The sequence below is a fragment of the Lytechinus variegatus genome, chromosome 17 (assembly GCF_018143015.1).
Source record: "Lytechinus variegatus isolate NC3 chromosome 17, Lvar_3.0, whole genome shotgun sequence".
NCBI lineage: Eukaryota > Metazoa > Echinodermata > Echinoidea > Temnopleuroida > Toxopneustidae > Lytechinus > Lytechinus variegatus.
This window is the reverse complement of record NC_054756.1, coordinates 18,358,972-18,380,709: the sequence shown is the minus strand read 5'-3', so window position 1 is coordinate 18,380,709 and position 21,738 is coordinate 18,358,972. Positions and strand designations below refer to the sequence as shown.

At 37.0% G+C, this 21,738-nt stretch overlaps 1 protein-coding gene across 1 annotated transcript in view; it reads left to right on the top strand.

Moving 5' to 3' along the window:
- The first annotated feature begins 90 nt into the window (after positions 1-90).
- The window catches only part of LOC121430504 (CAD protein-like), a 68,957-nt gene continuing 47,309 nt past the window's right edge, over positions 91-21,738 (top strand). The window contains exons 1-14 of the mRNA XM_041627786.1: positions 91-623; positions 2,786-3,055; positions 4,015-4,073; positions 6,585-6,668; positions 8,151-8,292; positions 10,662-10,833; positions 11,941-12,231; positions 12,651-12,804; positions 13,310-13,441; positions 14,547-14,780; positions 15,538-15,759; positions 17,161-17,349; positions 17,730-17,963; positions 19,256-19,393. Of these exons, the coding sequence (XP_041483720.1) occupies positions 539-623; positions 2,786-3,055; positions 4,015-4,073; positions 6,585-6,668; positions 8,151-8,292; positions 10,662-10,833; positions 11,941-12,231; positions 12,651-12,804; positions 13,310-13,441; positions 14,547-14,780; positions 15,538-15,759; positions 17,161-17,349; positions 17,730-17,963; positions 19,256-19,393 (2,406 nt within the window). The 5' untranslated portion in view covers positions 91-538. The remainder of the gene's footprint in view (positions 624-2,785; positions 3,056-4,014; positions 4,074-6,584; positions 6,669-8,150; positions 8,293-10,661; positions 10,834-11,940; positions 12,232-12,650; positions 12,805-13,309; positions 13,442-14,546; positions 14,781-15,537; positions 15,760-17,160; positions 17,350-17,729; positions 17,964-19,255; positions 19,394-21,738) is intronic.

Sequence of the window (21,738 nt, the reverse complement as noted above, 5' to 3'; positions counted from 1 at the left end):
GCTTACGCCGCCATGGTACACGTACGTACGTACGTACACAGCTAAGCCGCCGCGCGCCGTACGCTCGCGCGCCCTGCTTGAAAATCATAATGGCAGCTCGTCAACTGCAGACGACTCATTCCACGACGAACATCCCGCTTATTCGGAATCTTTTCACTTTTTCACATTGTTTGATACGTTTATGTACTGAAATTCACCGCCTTGGAAGTAACACAATCGGTACTCCATCGATGGTATGAATGTCTTGTAGTGTTTGGTCATCCTAAGGGAAATAATTCACATTGATTCAGAATTGAAACTCGTCGCCGAACTGTGTCTGTGACTGGAGCCCACGTGTTGTGTGAATTCGAACTTGTCATCCGGAAGGCCAAGCAAGCGCTAGCGCGCCCGCGGGAAAGTTTGAATAGGTGCATTGAGTGTGCATTATTATTAACATAGACCGACTGCAACATATCGGAAATCAGCTGTCCGCTAGCCGAAACTCTCCCGTCAGTCAAAAAGCCGACTTTGGTGAAGTTGTCATTACGTGCAATTCAGGATGTCAGCCACCCTTTGCTTAGCAGATGGCACCCAGTATTCGGGGAAGTTATTTGGAGCTAACTGCAGTGTTTCTGGAGAAGTTGGTAAGAAAGTATTTAACATTATTTTCATTTGACAATGACAAGTCCGTCCGGTGTTCCCTGAGCCGCTGAGTATTGACTGTTGGCCTTGTGACTGTGTATGTGTTGCACTGTAACTGTAGCCTAGTGTAAGTCACTCATTCAATGAACAAGGTTCTCAGTTATATTTATATCTCCATGTGTGGCAAAATAAGGGTGGCAATGTTTGGCCTATTTTCTCTTTTTCTTTGGGGCAAATGCTTGATTTATTTACACTGACAGTTTTCATTACACCTATTATTCATACAACTTGGCTCTTATTTAAATTTGATTCTTTAAATCATTTTTTTCTTTATTAAAAATAGAGATCAAAAAATGAAAATTTTCTTGCCATATTACTTTCCACCAATAGAGGGCGTACACAAAAATATGCCCAAAATTCAAGTTTTTGAGCGCTAAAATAAATTGCAACTGTATGGAAATTAGTAATTTTGATCACAAAAGTGATATTTTAATGATTTTTTAAAGTGTGTGCTCTGTACAACATTGGGCTTGGCATACCATAGTCCTACCTGTAGATTCCCCACCTGTAGATTCCCCACAGGCAGGGTGGTAGCAGTGAACAAGTGGTGTAAGTTAGTGTTGTTGGTCATGTTGGTGTTGAAATTTTGATCGCTTCCCCGGCCTTGCTCCAAAATAGTTTGTAAAACTAATGAATAATGTCGCATGCAATGTTTTGAAATCGGCAGCGAATTATTTATACATCTGAGGAACCTGATGTTGGCTCTAATTTCTAAATCACCAATTAATTTTTTAGGCTAACCGCAGGTAGAGGATGAATATGGAGTGAAATTAATATGAAAAGTAAGATATTAAGCTTATTCTTTTTAAGCTAGTTTTGGTGTAGACTAGTCGAGACTCTAGACTAGAGTTGGAGGCAGCATACATGTAGCTCAGCCTCAGTTGGTTAGAGCGCATGTTTCGGATAAGATCGTAGATCTCAACGTGAGGGGTTCGAGTCCCGCTCATGCCGAAACGCGTCTGACAAAAAATCTGATGCTATAGCGTTGTGTGTTAGCGTGCCTCACCACTGTATTCAGTGCAGGTGTGAATGCAGTTGGAAAACACTCTGTCCATCGGAAAGGACGCAAATGTTGGTCCCGTGTATAGCCGAAGTCACAACCTATGCACGTTAAAACCAGTACACTATTCGTCAAAGAGTAGGGTGTTCACCCGGTGTATTGCACCTGCCGGTCCCGGCAAAATTCAGGTCAAGTCAATCTTGATGTTCATATGCCATAATAATCAATATAATGATTGTGGGCATTAACGGAAAGACAAGACAAGACTAATGTTGGCGACAAACAAGAAAAAATTGCCGACTTAAACATCACGGCAAGTTTTCCCCTTTTCATAATATTTTTCATGTCGTTTTAATGAATTCTTGATTAAAAATGAAATCGATTTCGTAGAAATATGTCGGAATTGAAGTTGTATCCCATTTACATGATTTAGGGTAACTTACATGTAGAGAGTGAAGGAAAGTAGAAATCTCGGGGTTGAATTTATTATATTTTTTTTTGGGTACACATAAATGGAATGCAATCCCTGGCTCCATGGAGAGTTACATGTAGCATGACGTCGAGTCGGGCCGTCCTACTTTGCAGGGGCAAGGATGCTACGGAAAAACTTCTAAACTGAAGAAACTCTGTATTAAAGCAAGGGAGCGAAGTTAATAAGCTGGTCATGGGGTGCATTTGCATTTTTTAAAGTGTAATTAAAGAATTTCGTGCACACATTTGATTAATTTTTTTTTTTAATTTGTAAAAAAAAAATTGGCCCTATTAAAAAATTCTAAGGGGCAATCTCTACTTGGTAATCTCTGCTGTGTACAGCCATGACAATCATACAGAGTACGAAATAACTGTAAGTAAGTTCTGTAAACAGTCTGGCAGATCTTTTCCCACTGGATGGTGAAATTAGAACCCAGGTCATTTAAAAAATGTGAAAATAATGTATTCATTCCTCATGTTATTCATGTAGTATTCATCAACAATTGACTCATTTTTTTGTGAAATTTTAGACCACATGATAGTTTTGGAAATCCAAGAAAGATTTGTATATTTTTACACTTCACTGCTGCCAGTTCTATTTTAGTCATGGTGCTCTCTCTTTTTTTGTTTCAGTTTTCCAGACTGGTATGGTCGGCTACCCAGAATCCTTGACAGATCCTTCTTACAAGTACCAGATCCTGATCCTGACCTACCCTCTCATTGGAAACTATGGCATCCCGGCCAACGACAAGGATGAGTTTGGACTCCCACTCTGGTTTGAGTCGGAGAAGATTCACGTGTCTGCACTCATCGTCGGAGAGCTGTCCGAGTACTACAATCATTGGGCGGCTGCCAAGTCGCTCAGTGATTGGCTGAAAGAACACAACATTCCTGCCATACAGGGTAAGTAAAGTGTGCACCCGTAGAGTATAGTTGCGACAGAATTTGTCCACGGATGTTACATGTATTTGCCAAGACTATATTTGGTATTGTGGTAACCATCTTACTTTGAATACTCATATTGATACACTGTCCAATCAGGAACCTGTCTTACAAAGGGTTGTGATTGATCCAATCAGGCACAACTATGGATGGCCAGCAACGCCAACATCTAAAATGCATGATTGTTCATCCAAAGGCTGTGTTGATGATGAATGATCCAACATTCATTGTTGTCTTGACTACTCAGCATGCTCCCTCCTCATTTACAAATGACATTGTGAAAATTTCCTGCTGGAAAAGTCGACATCGATGGATTTCCATATTGTTGAGGTTGAGTGAATCAATCACAACTCTTTGTAAGAAGGAACCCTGAGCCCCATTTTACAAAGAGTTACGATTGATCCGATCAATAGCAGCTATGGAGATCCAGCAAAGTCTACGTATAAAATGCATGTTTGTTTTTAAAAAAAATTCTAGGTATGAATGTATATCCATAAATTCATTGATTTCTTGACAATTGGGTGTGTTCTTCTTTGTTTACAAAGGACATTTTGCAAATTTCTGTAGAAAAAATGATGACACTGATGGATTTCCATAGAGTTACGATTGAGCGTATCAATCGAACTCTTTGTGAGAAGGGACCCTGGTCTACATGTACGTTAATCGGCTCTTTCGAATTTGGATGATATGCTTTCAGAAAGAAATAAGGGTATTTTTTTGCATTTGCTTTAAAAGGAAGAAGAAGAAATGTCAGTGCATCAAGACCTTTTAAAAACATGTTATACTTCACTCATGTATCTAATTATCTTCATCTTACTGTCTACATGTACAATACACTATCACTATAATCAAAAGACTGTTTTCCTCAGTTCTCATTTTGAATACCTTGATTTTATTTGTATTTGTATGTTTTTCATCAGGTATCGATACAAGAGCCCTGACAAAGAAGATCAGAGAACATGGCACAATGCTTGGAAAGGTAAAGTCTAGTTTTATTTCCGTTCCATTAAGACTTGGAGCAAACGTCGATTGTTCGAATGGCTTGCCATCGATTAGCAAAATTTACACTACCATAATCGAATGTTCGGTAGATCCCTTTTAGTCACTTTGGATAACTCGATTACTCAAGTAATAGTAACAAAATGACAAGATAACAATGGTAAAATTTGTTTTTAAATACTTGATGCAGTTTTAAAAAAATGATGTTACCAATATAATTTGCCAAATATGAACAATGATTGTATCATATTCACAGTTAAAAACCAACCTTAAAGAGATCCGAAATTATTACAATCCCACCTGGCCTTGCATGCCCTTGATACACAATGTACATTGTATGCATCTATAACTCTATGATTTCAGACGAACAATCAAATGATTCAAATTTTTTTTCAGGAAATGATCGATTGGTAAAATTGACATCCATCCCAGGCCTACTTTCCATTATTTTCAACAAAAATAACACATTTTCATAAAATAATAAAAGGTAATATCCATGGACATTTGTAATGCCCCGGTATCCATGAGAAAAAAACATTTCTCATGGTGCAGTAAAAAATGTAAACCTATTAAAGAAGAATTATATTTAGTTGAAAAAACTTGAATGAATAACCAGGTTTTTGCCTCACCTGCATAGCAGGTGAGACTATAGGCGCCGCTTTTCCGACGGCGGCGTCAACATCAAATCTTAACCTGAGGTTAAGCTTTTGAAATGACATCATAACTTAGAAAGTATATGGACCTAGTTCATGAAACTTGGCCATAAGGTTAATCAAGTATTACTGAACATCCTATTAGAGTTTCATGTCACATGACCAAGGTCAAAGGTCATTTAGGGTCAATGAACTTAGACCATGTTGGGGGAATCAGCATCAAAATCTTAACCTGAGGTTAAGTTTTTGAAATGTCATCATAACTTAGAAAATATATGGACCTAGTTCATTAAACTTGGACATAAGGTTAATCAAGTATTACCAAACATCCTGCATGAGTTTCACGTCACATGACCAAGGTCAAAGGTCATTTAGGGTCAATGAACTTTGGCCGATTGGGGGTATCTGTTGAATTACAATCAAAACTTTAAAAGTTTTTGGATCTGATTCATGAAACTTGGACATAATAGTAATCGAGTATCACTGAACATCCTGTGCAAGTTTCAGGTCACATGATCAAGGTCAAAGGTCATTTAGGGTCAATGAACTTTGGCCGAATTGGGGGTATTTGTTGAATTACCATCCTATCTCTGTAAAGTGTATTGGTCTAGTTCATAAAACGTGGACATAAGAGTAATCAAGTATCACTGAACATCCTGTGCACATTTTAGGTCACATGACCAAGGTCAAAGGTCAATGAACTTTGGCCATAATGGGGGTATCTATTGAATTACCATCATAACTTCGCAAGTTTATTGATCTGACTTTTGAAACTTGGACATAAGAGTAATCAAGTATCATTGAATATCCTGTGCAAGTTTCAGGTCACATGATCAAGGTCAAAGGTCATGTGAGGTCAATGAACTTTGGCCACATTGGGGGTATTTGTTGAATTACCATCCTATCTCTGTAAAGTGTATTGGTCTAGTTCATAAAAGGTGGAAATAAGAGTAACCAAGTATCACTGAACATCTTGTGCGAGTTAAAGTAGTTTTCAAAGTCAGCACTGCTGCTATGTTGAATCGCGTGATGCAGGTGAGACGGCCAGAGGCATTCCACTTGTTAGTGAAGTTATAATGGTTGTTGGACAAACCTAGGCATATTGTGCCTTTTATTGCGAATGTCTTGGGAAGTTTTTTTCCATAGAAATTTCCCAGCATATTGAAATGATCGATCTGCCCATTAATTGTGAGATGGTTGTAAAGCAAATAAGAATGAGCTAGCAGAACTCGTGCTACGAGACGGATTGTATGGAGTTAATTGACAGATACTCCAGTTTGGTATATTGTTGGGTATATCTACACAATTCATTAATTCTGTTTTGCCTTCCTGAAGATAAGTGTTAATTGTTGATTTTTTTTGTCCCACAAACATACATGTATTTTGACAATTTCTGAATTTCAAAATGGTTTGGAGTACCTTTATATTTTGATGGATGGTTTTCCTAAATATTTAGCCCCTTATTTTGAGCTCCACTTGAATTAAACTCTGTGGTCTAAGTCATCACCGATACATGTGCTTTTGATAACAGTACAGGTTTAATAAAGTCAGATATATTTTTCTCCACCATTTTAGGGGAAAGAGCGCAGTAAACATATAAAAAAAAAATGAAATCTAGGGAAGTGTAAACAAATTATTGACATTTACAGCTTCTCATTATTTAGAGCAGAGTTAGGTCATTGCTAAAGTTTAATCTGACCCTAGAATACAGTCCTTTAAGTGAATTTGATTCTATTTTATACATGTATGTATATGTAGGTTTTATTGATCCTTTTGTCGTGTTTTGGGAAGTTTTATACTTCTGTGATCTTAACCAAATTACTTTATTCATTCTGAAGGTGATTGTTGAAGGCAGTAAACCAGAAAGCATTCCATTTGAGGATCCAAACCTACGGAATCTTATCGCTGAGGCTTCTACAACAGTAAGTATTGTTTAAAGATCAAATCTTCCCTAGAAAAAGTTCATTTGAATAAATAGAGAAAAATCAAACAAGCTCAACAATGAAAATTTCATCAAAATTGGATGTAAAACAAGAAAGTTATGACATTTTAAAGTTTTGCTTATTTTTCACAAAAGAGTTACATTTACAACTCAGTGATATGCAAATGAGAGAGTCAATGATATCCCCCACTCACAATTTCTTTTTTTTTTATTGCTTGAATTATGTGATATTTCATTTTTATAATAACCATAATTAACGTTTTTGTAAAATTAAGCGAATGTTTAAAATGTAGTTTCTTTCTTATTTTACTTCCAAGTTTGATGAAATTTTCAGTGTTATGCTTGTAGGATTTTTCTCCATTATTCAAGCCAACTTTTTGTTGGGGTGGACTTGTCCTTTAAGGAGAAATGCCAGTTGTGGTAATGGTCTCAAAATTAGTTTGAATCGAATCCAATAAAATGACCACAAAAATATTTTTATGTATAAATGTGCCAAGTGGCTCTGGAAGTAAATGTGTAATTTCTGAGAAATGAGCAAAATTAACATAGAATTCCATGAAATGTTGGGTATTTTTCAAGCAATATTAATAAATGCCCTACCTATCCTTTTCTGTTTTAGTGATCCTAAGTGTTGTCAGTTTTCAGCTAAGACTTCATAATTTCACAAAGATAAATTAATACTATTACTAATGCTCCAGATCTAGATCTTTGATAATAAGGTGACAATTAACCTTGATTTTAAAGCCCGTGTATAGCTTTGGTAAAGGTTCAATAATGTGATTGATAATCGAATATCATCTAATATGACAGTCTTACTGAAGCGTAGAGACCGTTAGATATTTTTCCAACTGCACTTCTCTGAGAAAATTTCAAATATTCAAATCTTGGATATATAGCGCCCTCTCTCGGCGATGCTTGTTTTAAATTTAAAAAATGGGCATTCAAGCACTTATAAATTAAGTGATTAGATATCCAAAAGTTACAGACAAAGAACATATCTTGAAAGTTTCAGCCCATTCCATGATTTGGAATAGGATTTAGTTGAAAGACAAAAACACACAGATATTTTAATTTGATCGGGTGACCCGATCAAGTTAAATTTCCATGTAAAATCGCAAAATTTATCCTGTAAAACACATTTTCATTTCATATCCTCCAAATCATAACTGTTATAGGGCATATCCATTCATATTAGCTAGCAATGAATTGGAATAGTGATAGGTGCATTTTGGTGGATTTACCAAAACTACATGTATACACAAGCTTTAAAGACTCTCATGAAATAATTGTTTGCTCCAACTTTATTCTTTTACCTATGATTATAATTTTTGTAGAATATAGAGTTTTATTTATTAGGCTATCCTTTACTCTGTTATTAGAGACTTAAATAATTGCAAGTAGACAAATTGAACTGTATTTCAGTAAATGCATAGTTGAGAGTATCATATTTTTTTTCTTCCAGAAACCAATGGTTTACAACAAGGGTGCACCATGTCGAATCACGGCAATCGATTGTGGTATGAAGTACAACCAGATCCGTCTCCTTGCTCAGCGGGGGGCCCAGGTTACCGTGGTGCCATGGAACCATCCTCTCAATATTGCAGGTAATACTCATATAATTCTATATTTAATTTCACAAGTTTCATTTGTACTTGGTATCTTGTTGAAATACATAAAAAAGTGGCTTGTTTTAAAGCAAATTGTAATGTCTACACATACTATTTGTTGGTTGGGTGAAAGAATGAAATGATTGTTGACACAATTCACAGGTTTCTGGTAAGCAATGGTAGACTAGAAGGATGAGTTGAAAATTGGCTATTATTGCCACTGTAGTCGGGTGTTTGTGGCTGGCCTTGGACTCGCCTCTCTTTAGGCCTTCCAAGGGTGTTAGATCTGGACTTTGGACCCATGTATAAATAAAGGGGCTATTATCAGAAAGGTTGTTTTGTTGAGGATAAATCGTAAGTCCTCACATCACAACTGACACCATTTCTTACCAGCATTTAAACAAATCAGTTACATAGAGAGAGGATGAGAAAGTCATAACAGACAGGGATGACATCATGACCTACTGTATTCAATTCAGGAACTTTGTTCTTGTTTGCAAACAAAATATTGTGACTTAAGTGTTAACCCTAAAAAGACTGGGGGGGCTGATTCAGCCCCCCCTCGACATTTTTCGCGATAAATCCGCCGCGCGAAATTTTTTGACCGCATCGCTCGCTGACTTTTTACTTTCAAGTCTTGCGCAACTTTTGAGACCAAAATTGTGACCTCCGGGTACGCGGTTCCAAAACTACGCAACATTTCGTAAGTGCATGCAGACCCAAAATTACTCAAAAACGTGAATTTGTGTACAAATCCAATGCAAATAGTGTTCTTAGCCAATATTCACAAATGCATCATTATTTTTCCTTTTACTGCTTAAAATCAATTAATTTTATCTTTTTTATGGTCAAAATAAAGTCCCCGACAATTTCCATTTAAAAAACAATAAAAAACAAAAAGTCGAAAAACAATGAAATACATAAGAAATTTAGAAAACAATAGAATACATAAGAAAATAAATGTGATTTTGAAATTTTTTTTAAATCAATTTGATCAGATGCCTATCTAGAGTATGTGAAACAAAAATTAGCATTTCAGGGGCATTATTTTATTAATTAGAGCAAACTTATGATTTTACGCATAAATTAGCATAATTAATGAGACATGAGATTTTTTGCAGAATTTGATGTTATAGTTTTGTAGATAATGCCATGGGTAACGCGTGTGCCAATTTTCGTCACGATCGCGCGATCGACGGCCGAGATCATAAGGGGGGGCTGAATCAGCCCCCCCCCCCCAGTCTTCTTAGGTGTCGAAATAGCCCAGTCTATTTAGGGTTAAGCCCAACATTTTCAAACAAAACCTTTAATCCCTTTTTTTTTACAAGTGATCTATGGAGAATCATCCAGATACATTTCTGAGGTATATGCGTTTTTACCATATTTCCTGTGATAGTAGAGATTATTAGCATCATCAGATGATAATGAGCTGCTCCTACTTCAATATGCTCTACAAAATTGGATACTGCAGTAGAAAAGAACCGATGCTTTTCAATCGACACAGACAGTAAATGAAATGGCAATTTGGGAAATGCAGGCCTTAAATTTGATATTTTAAGGACAAGGTAAATGTTTTTTTTAGGAGGGAGCATTTCCGACAGTACAAATGGGGGAAAACCAGGATACCGAAAATGTCCAAGGGCAATGAGAGTGGTATTGAGGCCAGATTACAGGGCAATGGCCTTTGATGTCGTTTGATAAATATGATTGTGTTGGTAATAATTGTATATATTTACACCAAAAAGTATATATCCCTGTCTGTTGTCCTTTGGCAAGGCATTGATCCACACTTTGCCACTCTCTACCCAGGTGCAAAATGGGTACTCGGTAGGATGCGAAAGATATTGTATGCTTGATTTTGCCAGCGCCATTATGTGGCTGCGACGAATGCAAGGAATGCTCCCTAGGGAGTGGAAATTATGCACTTTTTCGTGCTTGATTAAAATGAATCAAATGACCGGGGTAATAATATGCTGTAACGCGCTTTGAGCCATTCTGGGAAAAGCGCTTTATAAAAATTGGCTATTATTGTTATTATATTTTCTATTATCAAAAAAAAAGTTTTGATAAGGTGCAGCTGTTACTTTAATGGTACTCACTTCAGCATTTTAGAGCTAATGCTATTATGGGGTGAATCCCAGATTTTGAATTATAGGGGATGCAGATGACATTTTTTCAAATATTTTAGCAAATGTATGTTAAATGAGCATGTCTAATATTATACAGGGGGCTTGTGTCTCTTGTGCTCCTATGTAGATCTAACATACTACATGTACATACAACATATTCTTGGGAACTGCTATAAACTTCTACAAAATGTAGTAAACAATCATCTTTTCTTTTTTTTTTCATTTTTTTTTCTTCAGATTTTGACGGTCTGTTTATCAGCAACGGTCCTGGTGACCCGGCTATGGCTGAGGTCACCATCAACAACATCCGTTCTATCCTGAATGGGAACCAGATCAAACCAGTCTTTGGTATCTGTATGGGGCATCAACTCACCTCTCTTGCTGTCGGAACGAAGGCCTACAAGATGAAGTATGTTTGAAAAGCAAATCTGCAATGTTTTCCCATTCATTTGATAACAGCTTGATCAGAGCATATGGTTATTCAATTTAAATGCATAAAATAACTTTTTTTTAAGAAATGTAGACTGATAAAATGCATTATTTAATCCTCTAATAGCACACACTCACAATTTGCCTATTTATTATGCAGTAAGATTTTACCAAGTGTTGTTTCGCATCACTTCTGATAAAAAAAACTAATTCAGGCATCTTTTGAATGCGAGGAAACCATCCTTTCATGTTACATAAGATTCATGATTATTTAAGGGAAAGTTAATTGTCATAAACAATAATTACATGTAAGTGTACAATTCCTTTTTGATTAATACACCCCATGCATACTATGGGAGTAAGATATTTAACAAGTTCTTATTTGTGTAATTTCTTTCATTGCCAGGAAAACACAATAGCTTTCATCAATACCATGTGCAATAAAAATGATTGCAACACTATGGAAAGTACCTTGACAAATGAGTACGAAAGCATTTAAATGAATTGGACACCAGCTATTATCTGGATTACCAAAAGCAATCAGGCTTCTAGTAAAAGTTGATGAAAGATATGAGCCGATGAAGACAAAACGTTCAAAACTACATTATGGAATGATTCTTTCCCTTTGTAAAAAAGCAAATTGAAGGGAAGCTATTTCAAATACTCCATCTATTAAAGATAAGATTGTTTATTTTCATACACAGTTAAAAAGCCCAAACAGTTCGCAGACTGATTTCCATTGGGGCTGTGTGGAACATAATATACAATTGACAAAGTAAACATTTTAATACCAGTGTTAAACAAACAATACATATATATATGGAACAGAAGCATCAATGAAATATTACAAGGCAATCATTGAAACGTGAAGAGGAGGAGAGGAGAAGAAAAAAAAGGAAGAAGGGAAAAGTGAGAGGGAGAAGAAAAAGACAACAGAGAAGATAACAGAAGAAGAAAAGAAGAAGAAAAAGAAAAATAATAAGAAGACGAAGAAGTTATATACCGTTCTCAAAAACATCAATAAACTTTGACTTTGACTTCCCTTCTTCAGAGACATTAATATCTCTTGCTTTGTTGTTCCTTTCAGGTACGGAAACCGCGGTCACAACCAACCTTGCACCCACTCCGGTACCGGCCGGTGCTACATCACCACCCAAAACCACGGGTTCGCCATCGACACCAGCAACCTCCCGGACGGCTGGTCGGTCCTCTTCACCAACGAGAACGACAAGACCAACGAGGGGATCATCCACGATACCAAACCATTCTACACTGTTCAGTTCCACCCGGAGCATATGGGTGGTCCCAGGGACCTTGAGGTGCTCTTTGATGTCTTCATGGATACAGTGAAGGACTACAATGCAGGCAAGAGTGAGATGTAGGTATTTCTTCTGCAGGCCCTAAATTTCAATATTTTTAGGGCTTTTGCATATGCTCCAATTTTATATTTACAGTGCAAATAGAAAAAAAATGTCTAAGGCCAGTGAGCAGAGCATCCATGACCACATCCTTAGATGGCTTTGGGATAATTTAAGCCCTGCCGAAATGAATAATAATACTATATTGGACTTAAATCGTTCAAAATGCAATGAAAGTTGTTTCAGAAGTTGAACATTTTTAGTGTGGTCGGAGAGGCTGTCCCGTAACTCAAGAGAATGAGTGGATAAATGGTCTTTCAGCCAGGTTTTGGAAACTGAGGGTGAAGAGAGAACTTGAAGTGGAAGAACGTAATTATCTTGTTAATAGTGTGTCCAGTGAAGATGATTGTTTTGTGGAATTCTCTTCTTTTTTTTACAGAGTAACAGTCAAGCAGAGGATCCAGGACATCTTGAACTTCAAGGCATTACCAGGAACCCCAACACCGGACACCCAACCTCAGAAGGTCCTCATCTTAGGGTCCGGAGGACTTTCCATCGGACAGGCTGGAGAGTTTGATTACTCTGGTTCACAGGTAATTGTTCTACTGTATATTCAACTTCAGCATTGTTCTGTCTTAACCCTATCTTAACTGGGCTATGTCAGACCAACATATTGTTCAGAAGAAAACCTTACATTATTTTGCCTTAACTCATTTCAACTTTGATAAAACAATATGGCTTAGGAAAAGCTGATGTCCAGTGCCACAGGAGAAGCCAGTAAAATCTAATGAATGCAACCTGTGTTTTCAAGCCATCTAATATGGGAAAAGCTGATGTCCAGTGCCACAGGAGAAGCCAGTAAAATCTAATGAATGCAACCTGTGTTTTCAAGCCATCTAATATAGGAAAGCTGATGTCCACTCCCACCGGAGAAGCCAGTAAAATCTAATGAATGCAACCTGTGTTTTCAAGCCATCTAATATAGGAAAGCTGATGTCCAGTGCCACAGGAGAAGCCAGTAAAATCTAATGAATGCAACCTGTGTTGTTCAAGCCATCTAATAATATTTCCTTACACTTGAATTTCTATTCTATCAAGGCCATCAAAGCATTGCGAGAGGAAGGCATACACACCGTTCTCATAAACCCCAACATAGCGACGGTGCAGACCTCCAAGGGCATGGCAGACAAGGTCTACTTTCTTCCTATAACACCAGAATATGTGACACAGGTGAGTTTATCTCAATGTAAGTGAGAATGATGATGGTGATGATGATGATGGTGATGATGATGATGATGATGATGATGGTGATGGTGATGGTGATGGTGATGATGATGATGATGTTTATGATACTGCTGATACTGATTATGATGCTGATGATAAGTTGATAATTGTAATGATGAAAATGATGATGTTGACTGCGGCCATGACGATAATGATGGTGACGAATCTGAAGATGATGGTGAAGCTGATTGCGATGATGATGATTAAGATGAAAAGGAGGATTATTATAACGGTAGTACTCTTAGTGATAATATTGATTGTGATGATGATGGTGATGGCGATGCTGATGATGGTGATGCTGCTGATGATGATGATGAAGAAGATGAATATGTGACACAGGTGAATTTATCTCAATGTATGTGAGGATGATGACTATAAAGTGACAACAGAGCAAATATTGCCTTTATGATGATGGTGGGGAAGATGGCGATGATGATAGTGATGGTGATGATGATGTAGATGATGATGACAGCAGCATTGGCGATAATGATGGTGATGAAGGAGATGATGGCTATTATATGTATTGTGATGCGGATGATAACCACGATGATGATTATGATGTCTATGATGCTGGCGATAACGATTATGATGACAAAAATGAGGATGACGACAATGGCCATTATGATGATGATGGTGAAGGTGATGAAAATGATGATGACGATTACATAAAGATGAAAAAGAAGATAATTATGACAATGGTGATGTTGATGATAATGATGGCAATTCATCACATTTTAGTTACTCCCCATCTTGTTTGCTCAAGAACTCTCCCAATATTGTACATGAATGCCATTTTAGAAGCAAAGTCTATATGTCCTGGTAATTCAGTATCAAGCTGTGAACGATGACAATTATAGATAATCTTCAGGTGATGATTAAGTAAAGTCTTTTTTTTTTGTGTGTGTAAGTATTATGTTCCTCCATTCGTTTGTGAATAATGAGAGTTCCAAAATAAGAAGCCAGTAAGTTGGGGGTAACACTAGAGCACTGTCTCCCAGATATTGGATAAGTTCAACCTAAAACATCAAATATTTAAATTTCAATTCTTCAGGTCATCGAAAGTGAGCGACCGGACGGCATCCTCCTGACCTTTGGAGGTCAGACCGGTCTCAACTGCGGGGTCAAACTCCAGAACAACGGTGTCCTGCAGCGCTACAATGTCAAGGTTCTGGGAACCCCGGTCAAGTCCATCGAAGACACAGAAGATAGGAAGGTCTTTGCTGATCGCATGCAGGGCATTGGAGAGAAGGTGGCCCCTAGCTCCGCTGCGTACTCTGTTGATGAGGTACATGGTTTGTGAATCGGGGGGGGGGGGTTGCAAAAAATATGTGCATTAAATTTCAAATTTTTATTGTAATTTTGCAAATGATAGATCCATTTTCGCTTAAAGTTAATCAATGTACATTCCCTTGTTGCAAGTAACAGATCAGCTCTCAAATGCACCCCCCCCCCCTTAGACTAATGCAGTAACTTTCCAGACTTTATTGTCGTTCTATCATTTCTGTGTATTATTTGGTCGAATTCACAATGGTGAAATGTTAAGAGTTTAAAGTATACAGGCATTATCTCCTGCATCGTTGCTGAAATAATCTCTTTGTTGTTGAAATAGGTTCACTTATTTGTTAACCAGAAATTTGGGATATAAAAGTTATCAGCTCAGCTTTATACTGGTATTTGCCATTTTAGTCTTGTCATCAATCACCAGTGCTCATTTTAAGGGTGACAATGATTTGGTCGTCTCACTTGTATTGAATAGGTAAAAAGGCAAGGTTTGTATCCGTAAGCGGACCATGACCTAAAAAAATAATTTCATTACCTAAACAAAATGTACACTAAAACAAAAAAAAAACTCATTACAAAAATTTTGTTCACAACATCTCATGATAAATCCTGAATATTTGTATAAATGACATGATGAAAGTGAAGTATGCAATGTTATTATTTATGACACTTAATTTTTCTAAAATATACTAGTCATATAATACATATTTATTTTTCAGTTTATAAAATTGTAAAATTTTAATTATCTTCCCTGACCAAAGGCTATTGAAGCAGCCAATCACATCGGCTATCCTGTCCTCGTCAGAGCTGCCTATGCCCTGGGAGGACTGGGGTCTGGATTCGCCAACAACCGTGACGAGCTCCTCAAATTGGCAAACGCTGCCTTCGCCCACACGACCCAAGTGCTCATTGATAAGTCGCTGAAGGGATGGAAAGAGGTGGAGTACGAGGTCGTACGAGACGCTTACGACAATTGCATCACCGTAAGTTTGCTCAGTAAATTTTGACGTTATTAGACTTGCAGACCCCACAACCATTCTGAAGTTTAGAAGAATGAATGTTGATTTTTGACCATTTTCATTCTGGTGGTTGTTTCATAAAGCTGTTTGTAAGTTGAGAGCAACTTTAAGAATGACTGGTGAACCTTTCTTACCCGGTGGGTGTTTCATAAAGCTGTTCGTAAGTTAAGAGCGACTTTAAGAACGACTGGTGATGCTTTCTTGTGGTAAATGACATACAACCAAAATGTTCATTGGCGATGGTTTACGCGTAAGATAGGATCACCAGTCGTTCTTAAAGTCGCTCATAACTTAAGAACAGCTTTATGAAACACCCACCTGCTTAATAATCACCAATGAACATTTAATGGAGAATATCATTTACCACAAGAAAGGATCACTATTCATTTTTAAAGCCACTCTTAATTTAAGAACAGCTTTATGAAACAGCCCCCTGAGCCCTTGTTTGGATATGATTTCCTGTTTTTCTTGATAGCTTTACTGCAGAATTCTTGAAGGAAAATAAGTTTTTCTCATTTTGCCCAAAGGTGGATGGGCACAAGTTTATTAGATTTTGCAATTTTTAAAGACTTATTACCTTTTCTAAAGAATATTCAATCTATTTATCAGAATATTTTTTTAGCCCTTTGTGAAATTTTTGTTGTACAATTATGTTTTACTCATGAGGTGATCATGAGTTTTTCTTAAATCATATATTTCATAGGCTCGTATTTTTAATCTATTATTGTAGTATTACCTCAGTATGTTATTTGTTCCCATTGATGGTTATTATTATTATAGTTTTTAAGTCACCATTCAAAAGACATAACCAGTGTCCAAACCTCGAACCTTTGAATCAATTTCTTACTTTCCCATGTAGCTTGAATTTGTTGAAAATATATTGCAGGCCTAATGTTAAAAAGTAATGTAGGCCTACAGTAACAAATTCTAGGAGGAAAAACAAATATCAAACCTAAATCAAATGTCCTCCATTTTTCTTAAGGTTTGCAACATGGAGAACATTGGCCTTCATGCAGGCCTATTATAAAAGTATTGTAGTCCTACAGCGACAAATTATAGGAGAAAAAAAAAATCAAACCTAAATCAAATGTCCTCCTTTTTTGTTCAGGTTTGTAACATGGAGAACATTGACCTTCATGCAGGCCTATTATTAAAGTATTGTAGTCCTACAGCGACAAATTATAGGAGAAAAAAAAATCAAACCTAAATCAAGTGTCCTCCTTTTTTGTGCAGGTTTGCAACATGGAGAGCATTGCCTCTCGTGCAGGCCTATTATAAAAGTATTGTAGGCCTACTACAGTGACAAATCATAGGAGAAAAAAAGAAAAAAATCTAACCTTTAGGTGTCCTCCTTTTATTCTTCAGGTTTGCAACATGGAGAACATTGACCCTCTTGGAATCCATACGGGTGAATCTATCGTGGTAGCACCTAGTCAGACCCTAACTAACATGGAGTATAACATGCTGAGGAAGACAGCTATAAAGGTCATCAGACATCTGGGGGTCGTAGGAGAGTGCAATATACAGTACGCCCTCAACCCAGAGTCGCACGAGGTAGGCTGCAGACTTTGATTTCAGACTGTGATCGATATTTGTGTTTAGTATTATTCTTGAATTGTAACAAAAATTATGATTGTTGATGATTGACTGATCTACATTTCGTATTTAGTTTCATCCTTGAATTGTAACAAAATTTGTCATTGACTGTACGCAGATTTATATTATGTATTTAATTTTACCTCTTAATTGTTTTAAAAAATATGTGCTTTGATAATAGACTGATTTATATTTTGTATGTAGTATAACCCTTGAATTGTAGCAAAATATGTGATCTTTGATTGTAGATGTATTTAGTATTATCTTGAATTGTAACAACAGAAAGTTCATTCTTACAAAGACGAGATAATTCGTCTTATATCGTCTTTCCTCCACAGTTTTTCATCATCGAGGTGAATGCCAGACTTTCCCGTAGCTCTGCCCTGGCCAGTAAGGCCACTGGCTACCCTCTAGCTTACATCGCTGCCAAGCTTGCCCTGGGGATCCCCCTTCCCAAGTTGAAGAACTCGGTCACCAACTCCACCACGGCTTGCTTTGAACCCAGTCTGGACTACTGTGTGGTGAAGATACCTCGGTGGGACCTCAAGAAGTTCACCAAAGTCAGCAAGAAGGTAAGAAAAAGATCAAAGCTCATCGGCCTTTACATTAAAGGTAAAAGAAAGTAGTAGTAAAAAGAAAGCAGCAAACAATTATTTTATGAGAAAGTCTTTAAAATCAAAGTTAAATACCACCATATTATGATAGATCTAAGTCTGGTACATTGAAATAAACTTATCTTTGTGAAATCATGAAGTCATAGCTGAAAGCCTTAGTATCATTTTGATGATCACTAACACAAAAAGGCATATGTGGGATAGTGTATTAATATTGCTTTGGAGAATACCTGACATTTGATGGACCTCTGTACTTATTTTGATTATTTCTCAGTAATTACACATTTCCTTCCAGAGTAATTTGGCACACACAAACACATACAAACACTTGGGTGGTCATTTTATTTGATTCTGTTCAATCTCATTTTGAGATCGTTACCAAAACTGGCATTATCTTTAACTTTGCCAGTCAATGGCAACTACCATAGCAACAATGCTCTTCAACCAATCAAAATTAAGGATTCTCTTTGTAGTTTGGGATGGCAAAGTTTGCATAATGATAACAGGCTGGGGAGAAGGGGGGGCAGGGAAAGAGAGGGTGTGTAATAAAGCTGTCAATTAGGCATGATTTTACAAGCAACTATATCATATTCTTTGGTGCTTAATTGGATCCTCAATTATTCAGATTAAATTGAAGTATGATATTTGGAGATAGAAATTTTCTATTCATTATTTCTCAAAATTTGATAAGGGATGTATGAAATTCATTCATATTTTGTTCAAACAAATAATTTGGCTTATGTGATTAATAAAAAATATGGGTGAGCATTTGTAAGGTCGGGGATCTTACGACAGTGATGATGATTATGTGACATTTTACTGTTACTGGACAATAGATTTTGCCTCAAATGGAGTTTGAAAGAAAAAATGCAAAATAACCCTGGAAATGTGTCTTTCTCTCTGACAAGTATATTTCACTTCTTCCTTCAGATAGATTGGAGTTCAATGGAGTATTATAGGAGTGTAAGCCATGGGGCAATTCCATAAAATATGTAAATCCAACCCACTATATGTTGGACCTTCATGAAATTTTCTGTCTATGATTTTATGTTCTTCTGACAATATGTAATGTTCTCTCAGGATCATGACTTGGTCAGTTTATGAAATGAAGTAAGACTTGAGAAAATAGGGGTTGGACGTACAAAAATGTTTATCATTTTGTAGGACTGCACCATGGGGAGAAAATTTGAAGAACATCCCTGCGAGTATATTTTACTAGCCTACAAATATTTTTTGTTCTCTTTCGATAGATTGGTAGTTCGATGAAGAGTGTCGGAGAGGTGATGGCTGTTGGAAGAAAGTTTGAAGAGGCATTCCAGAAAGCCCTTCGCATGGTGGATGAGAACGTGACAGGATTTGATCATGACAAGAAGAAGGTCTCGGATGAGGTGAGTAGCATTTTCAGAGTATTTTGTTTTTGTGAATTTGCCAGATAATAAACCTACATGCATATTATTATGTGAAGCTTGCGGCAGCTCAGGATCATATGTCACCATAATAGTAATAACTAGAATTTTAATTTGTCATGGGTACGAATTAGGTGATCTGTCTCTGATTTTCATGATAATGAAGACAATCAGCATGGTTATTGAGATCAATATGATCATCCTGATGAAAACTGAACTTCTCTTACGAAAAGAATTGTGTTGAATACTCCTGAAAAAGAGGGAAATTAGAAAGTTGTGTGAAAAAGTGTAGGTCATACACATATTGTACAGGAACATGTACATATTGCACATTAGGGATTTCAATCTCTTTTATTGTCCAATGTTTTATTTTATATACATTGTATTGGTCATAAAAGGGCCATTTGTGAAATGTTGAAAAGAAAAAAAAAAGAAAGAGCGGGTAGAGCGGGGGATTCGTATTCCGGTGACCCGGGTTCAATTCCCACTTGGTGCGCTAGTGCCCTTTGGTAAGGCATTAATCCTCAGTACCAGGTCCTTCGGAGGGGACCTTAAGCCGTCGGTCCTCTGGTTGCTTGCTTACAAGCATTCATGCTTTCTTAGCAATCAGGTAAAAAAATCACCAATCACCAAAATTTCATGTTCACCCCTGGGCTTGAACCCTGGACCCTAAAGGACGCAAGTCTGATGCCTTACCAATTGAGCTACACCGTTTCCCATAGACTTTACACATAAGCAAATTAAGTGGATCTCAAATCCAATGTTGCAAGTGAAATACCGGAATGATCCCGGCATCTGATCAGAAAATGGAGACAACACTTACGATAGCTTACAGTCTCAGCTACAACATGCTCCAAGCTCAGAGAAAACCGACAAATAGAAATGGAGATATGGCTCGCGAAATAGAAGAATGTAAAATCCAGTTTTGAGAAAAAGTCATTTCCCATAGAGATTGCACACAAAATGAGCGAAAATGACATGCCTCTATAACTTGCCATTTTTCAGGATGATCCATTCCTTAAAAAGTAAATAAAGCCATCACATTAAAAGAGTAGGTCCTCATCTACAACATATTGAAAACTGAGCGAAAATTGACCAATATCTAGAGAGTCAAATTTGCCAATATCTAGAGAGTCAAATTTGCGTAATTATGATGACGTCATAAGTAGCAAAATGGGAATTTTGAGTTCTGATGCCATTTTGATGACGTCAGAATTATGCAATAATATAAAAAAATGACAATCCACTGTTTTATAGTGCCGTTAAGCGCAATAACTTTTTTGAAATTCTTAAAGACCCAGACCGGACCAAAAAATGAAATTGACAAATTATATACCAATCGAAAGCTTATAAGCTACTAAATACAGCATTGTGAGCTTTATTCATTTTCACCCTTCCCAGCTGAGTATTTTGCTTAAGAATATTCCAATTATCGGGCTTCGAACCCGGCTTAGAAAATAGGCTTTATTGTGCTTTTCAAATGCCTCGAGACCGTGACGTCACGTTGTGTAAGAAGCGTCGCGATTCCATAGGTTTGTACACAGAAAAACTGGGTTATTTTTTTGTTTTCCAGATTACGCATTTCATTTTCTTCACTTCCATCACAGAGTGATATCACATATATTTTTTCCTACATGCTTAAATTATGAAATCTACAGTTTTGAACTAGTTTTTGTCTCACCTGCGAAGCAAAGTGAGACTATAGGCGCCGCTTTTCCGACGGCGGCTGCGACGGCGGCGGCGACGGCGGCTGCGACGGCGGCGGCGTCAACATCAAATCTTCACCTGAGGTTAAGTTTTTGAAATGACGTCATAACTTAGAAAGTATATGGACCTAGTTAATAAAACTTGGCCATAAGGTTAATCAAGTATTACTGAACATCCTATTAGAGTTTCATGTCACATGACCAAGGTCAAAGGTCATTTAGGGTCAATGAACTTAGACCATGTTGGAGGAATCAACATCGAAATCTTAACCTGAGGTTAAGTTTTTGAAATGTCATCATAACTTAGAAAATATATGGACCTAGTTCATGAAACTTGGACATAAGATTAATCAAGTATCACTGAACATCCTGCATGAGTTTCATGTCACATGACCAAGGTCAAAGGTCATTTAGGGTCAATGAACTTTGGCCGAATTGGGGATATCTGTTGAATTCCCATCATAACTTTGAAAGTTTATGGATCTGATTCATGAAACTTGGACATAATAGTAATCAAGCATCACTGAAAATTTTGTGCAAGTTTCAGGTCTCATGATTAAGGTCAAAGGTCATTTAGGGTCAATGAACTTTGGCCGAATCGGGGGTATCTGTTGAATTACC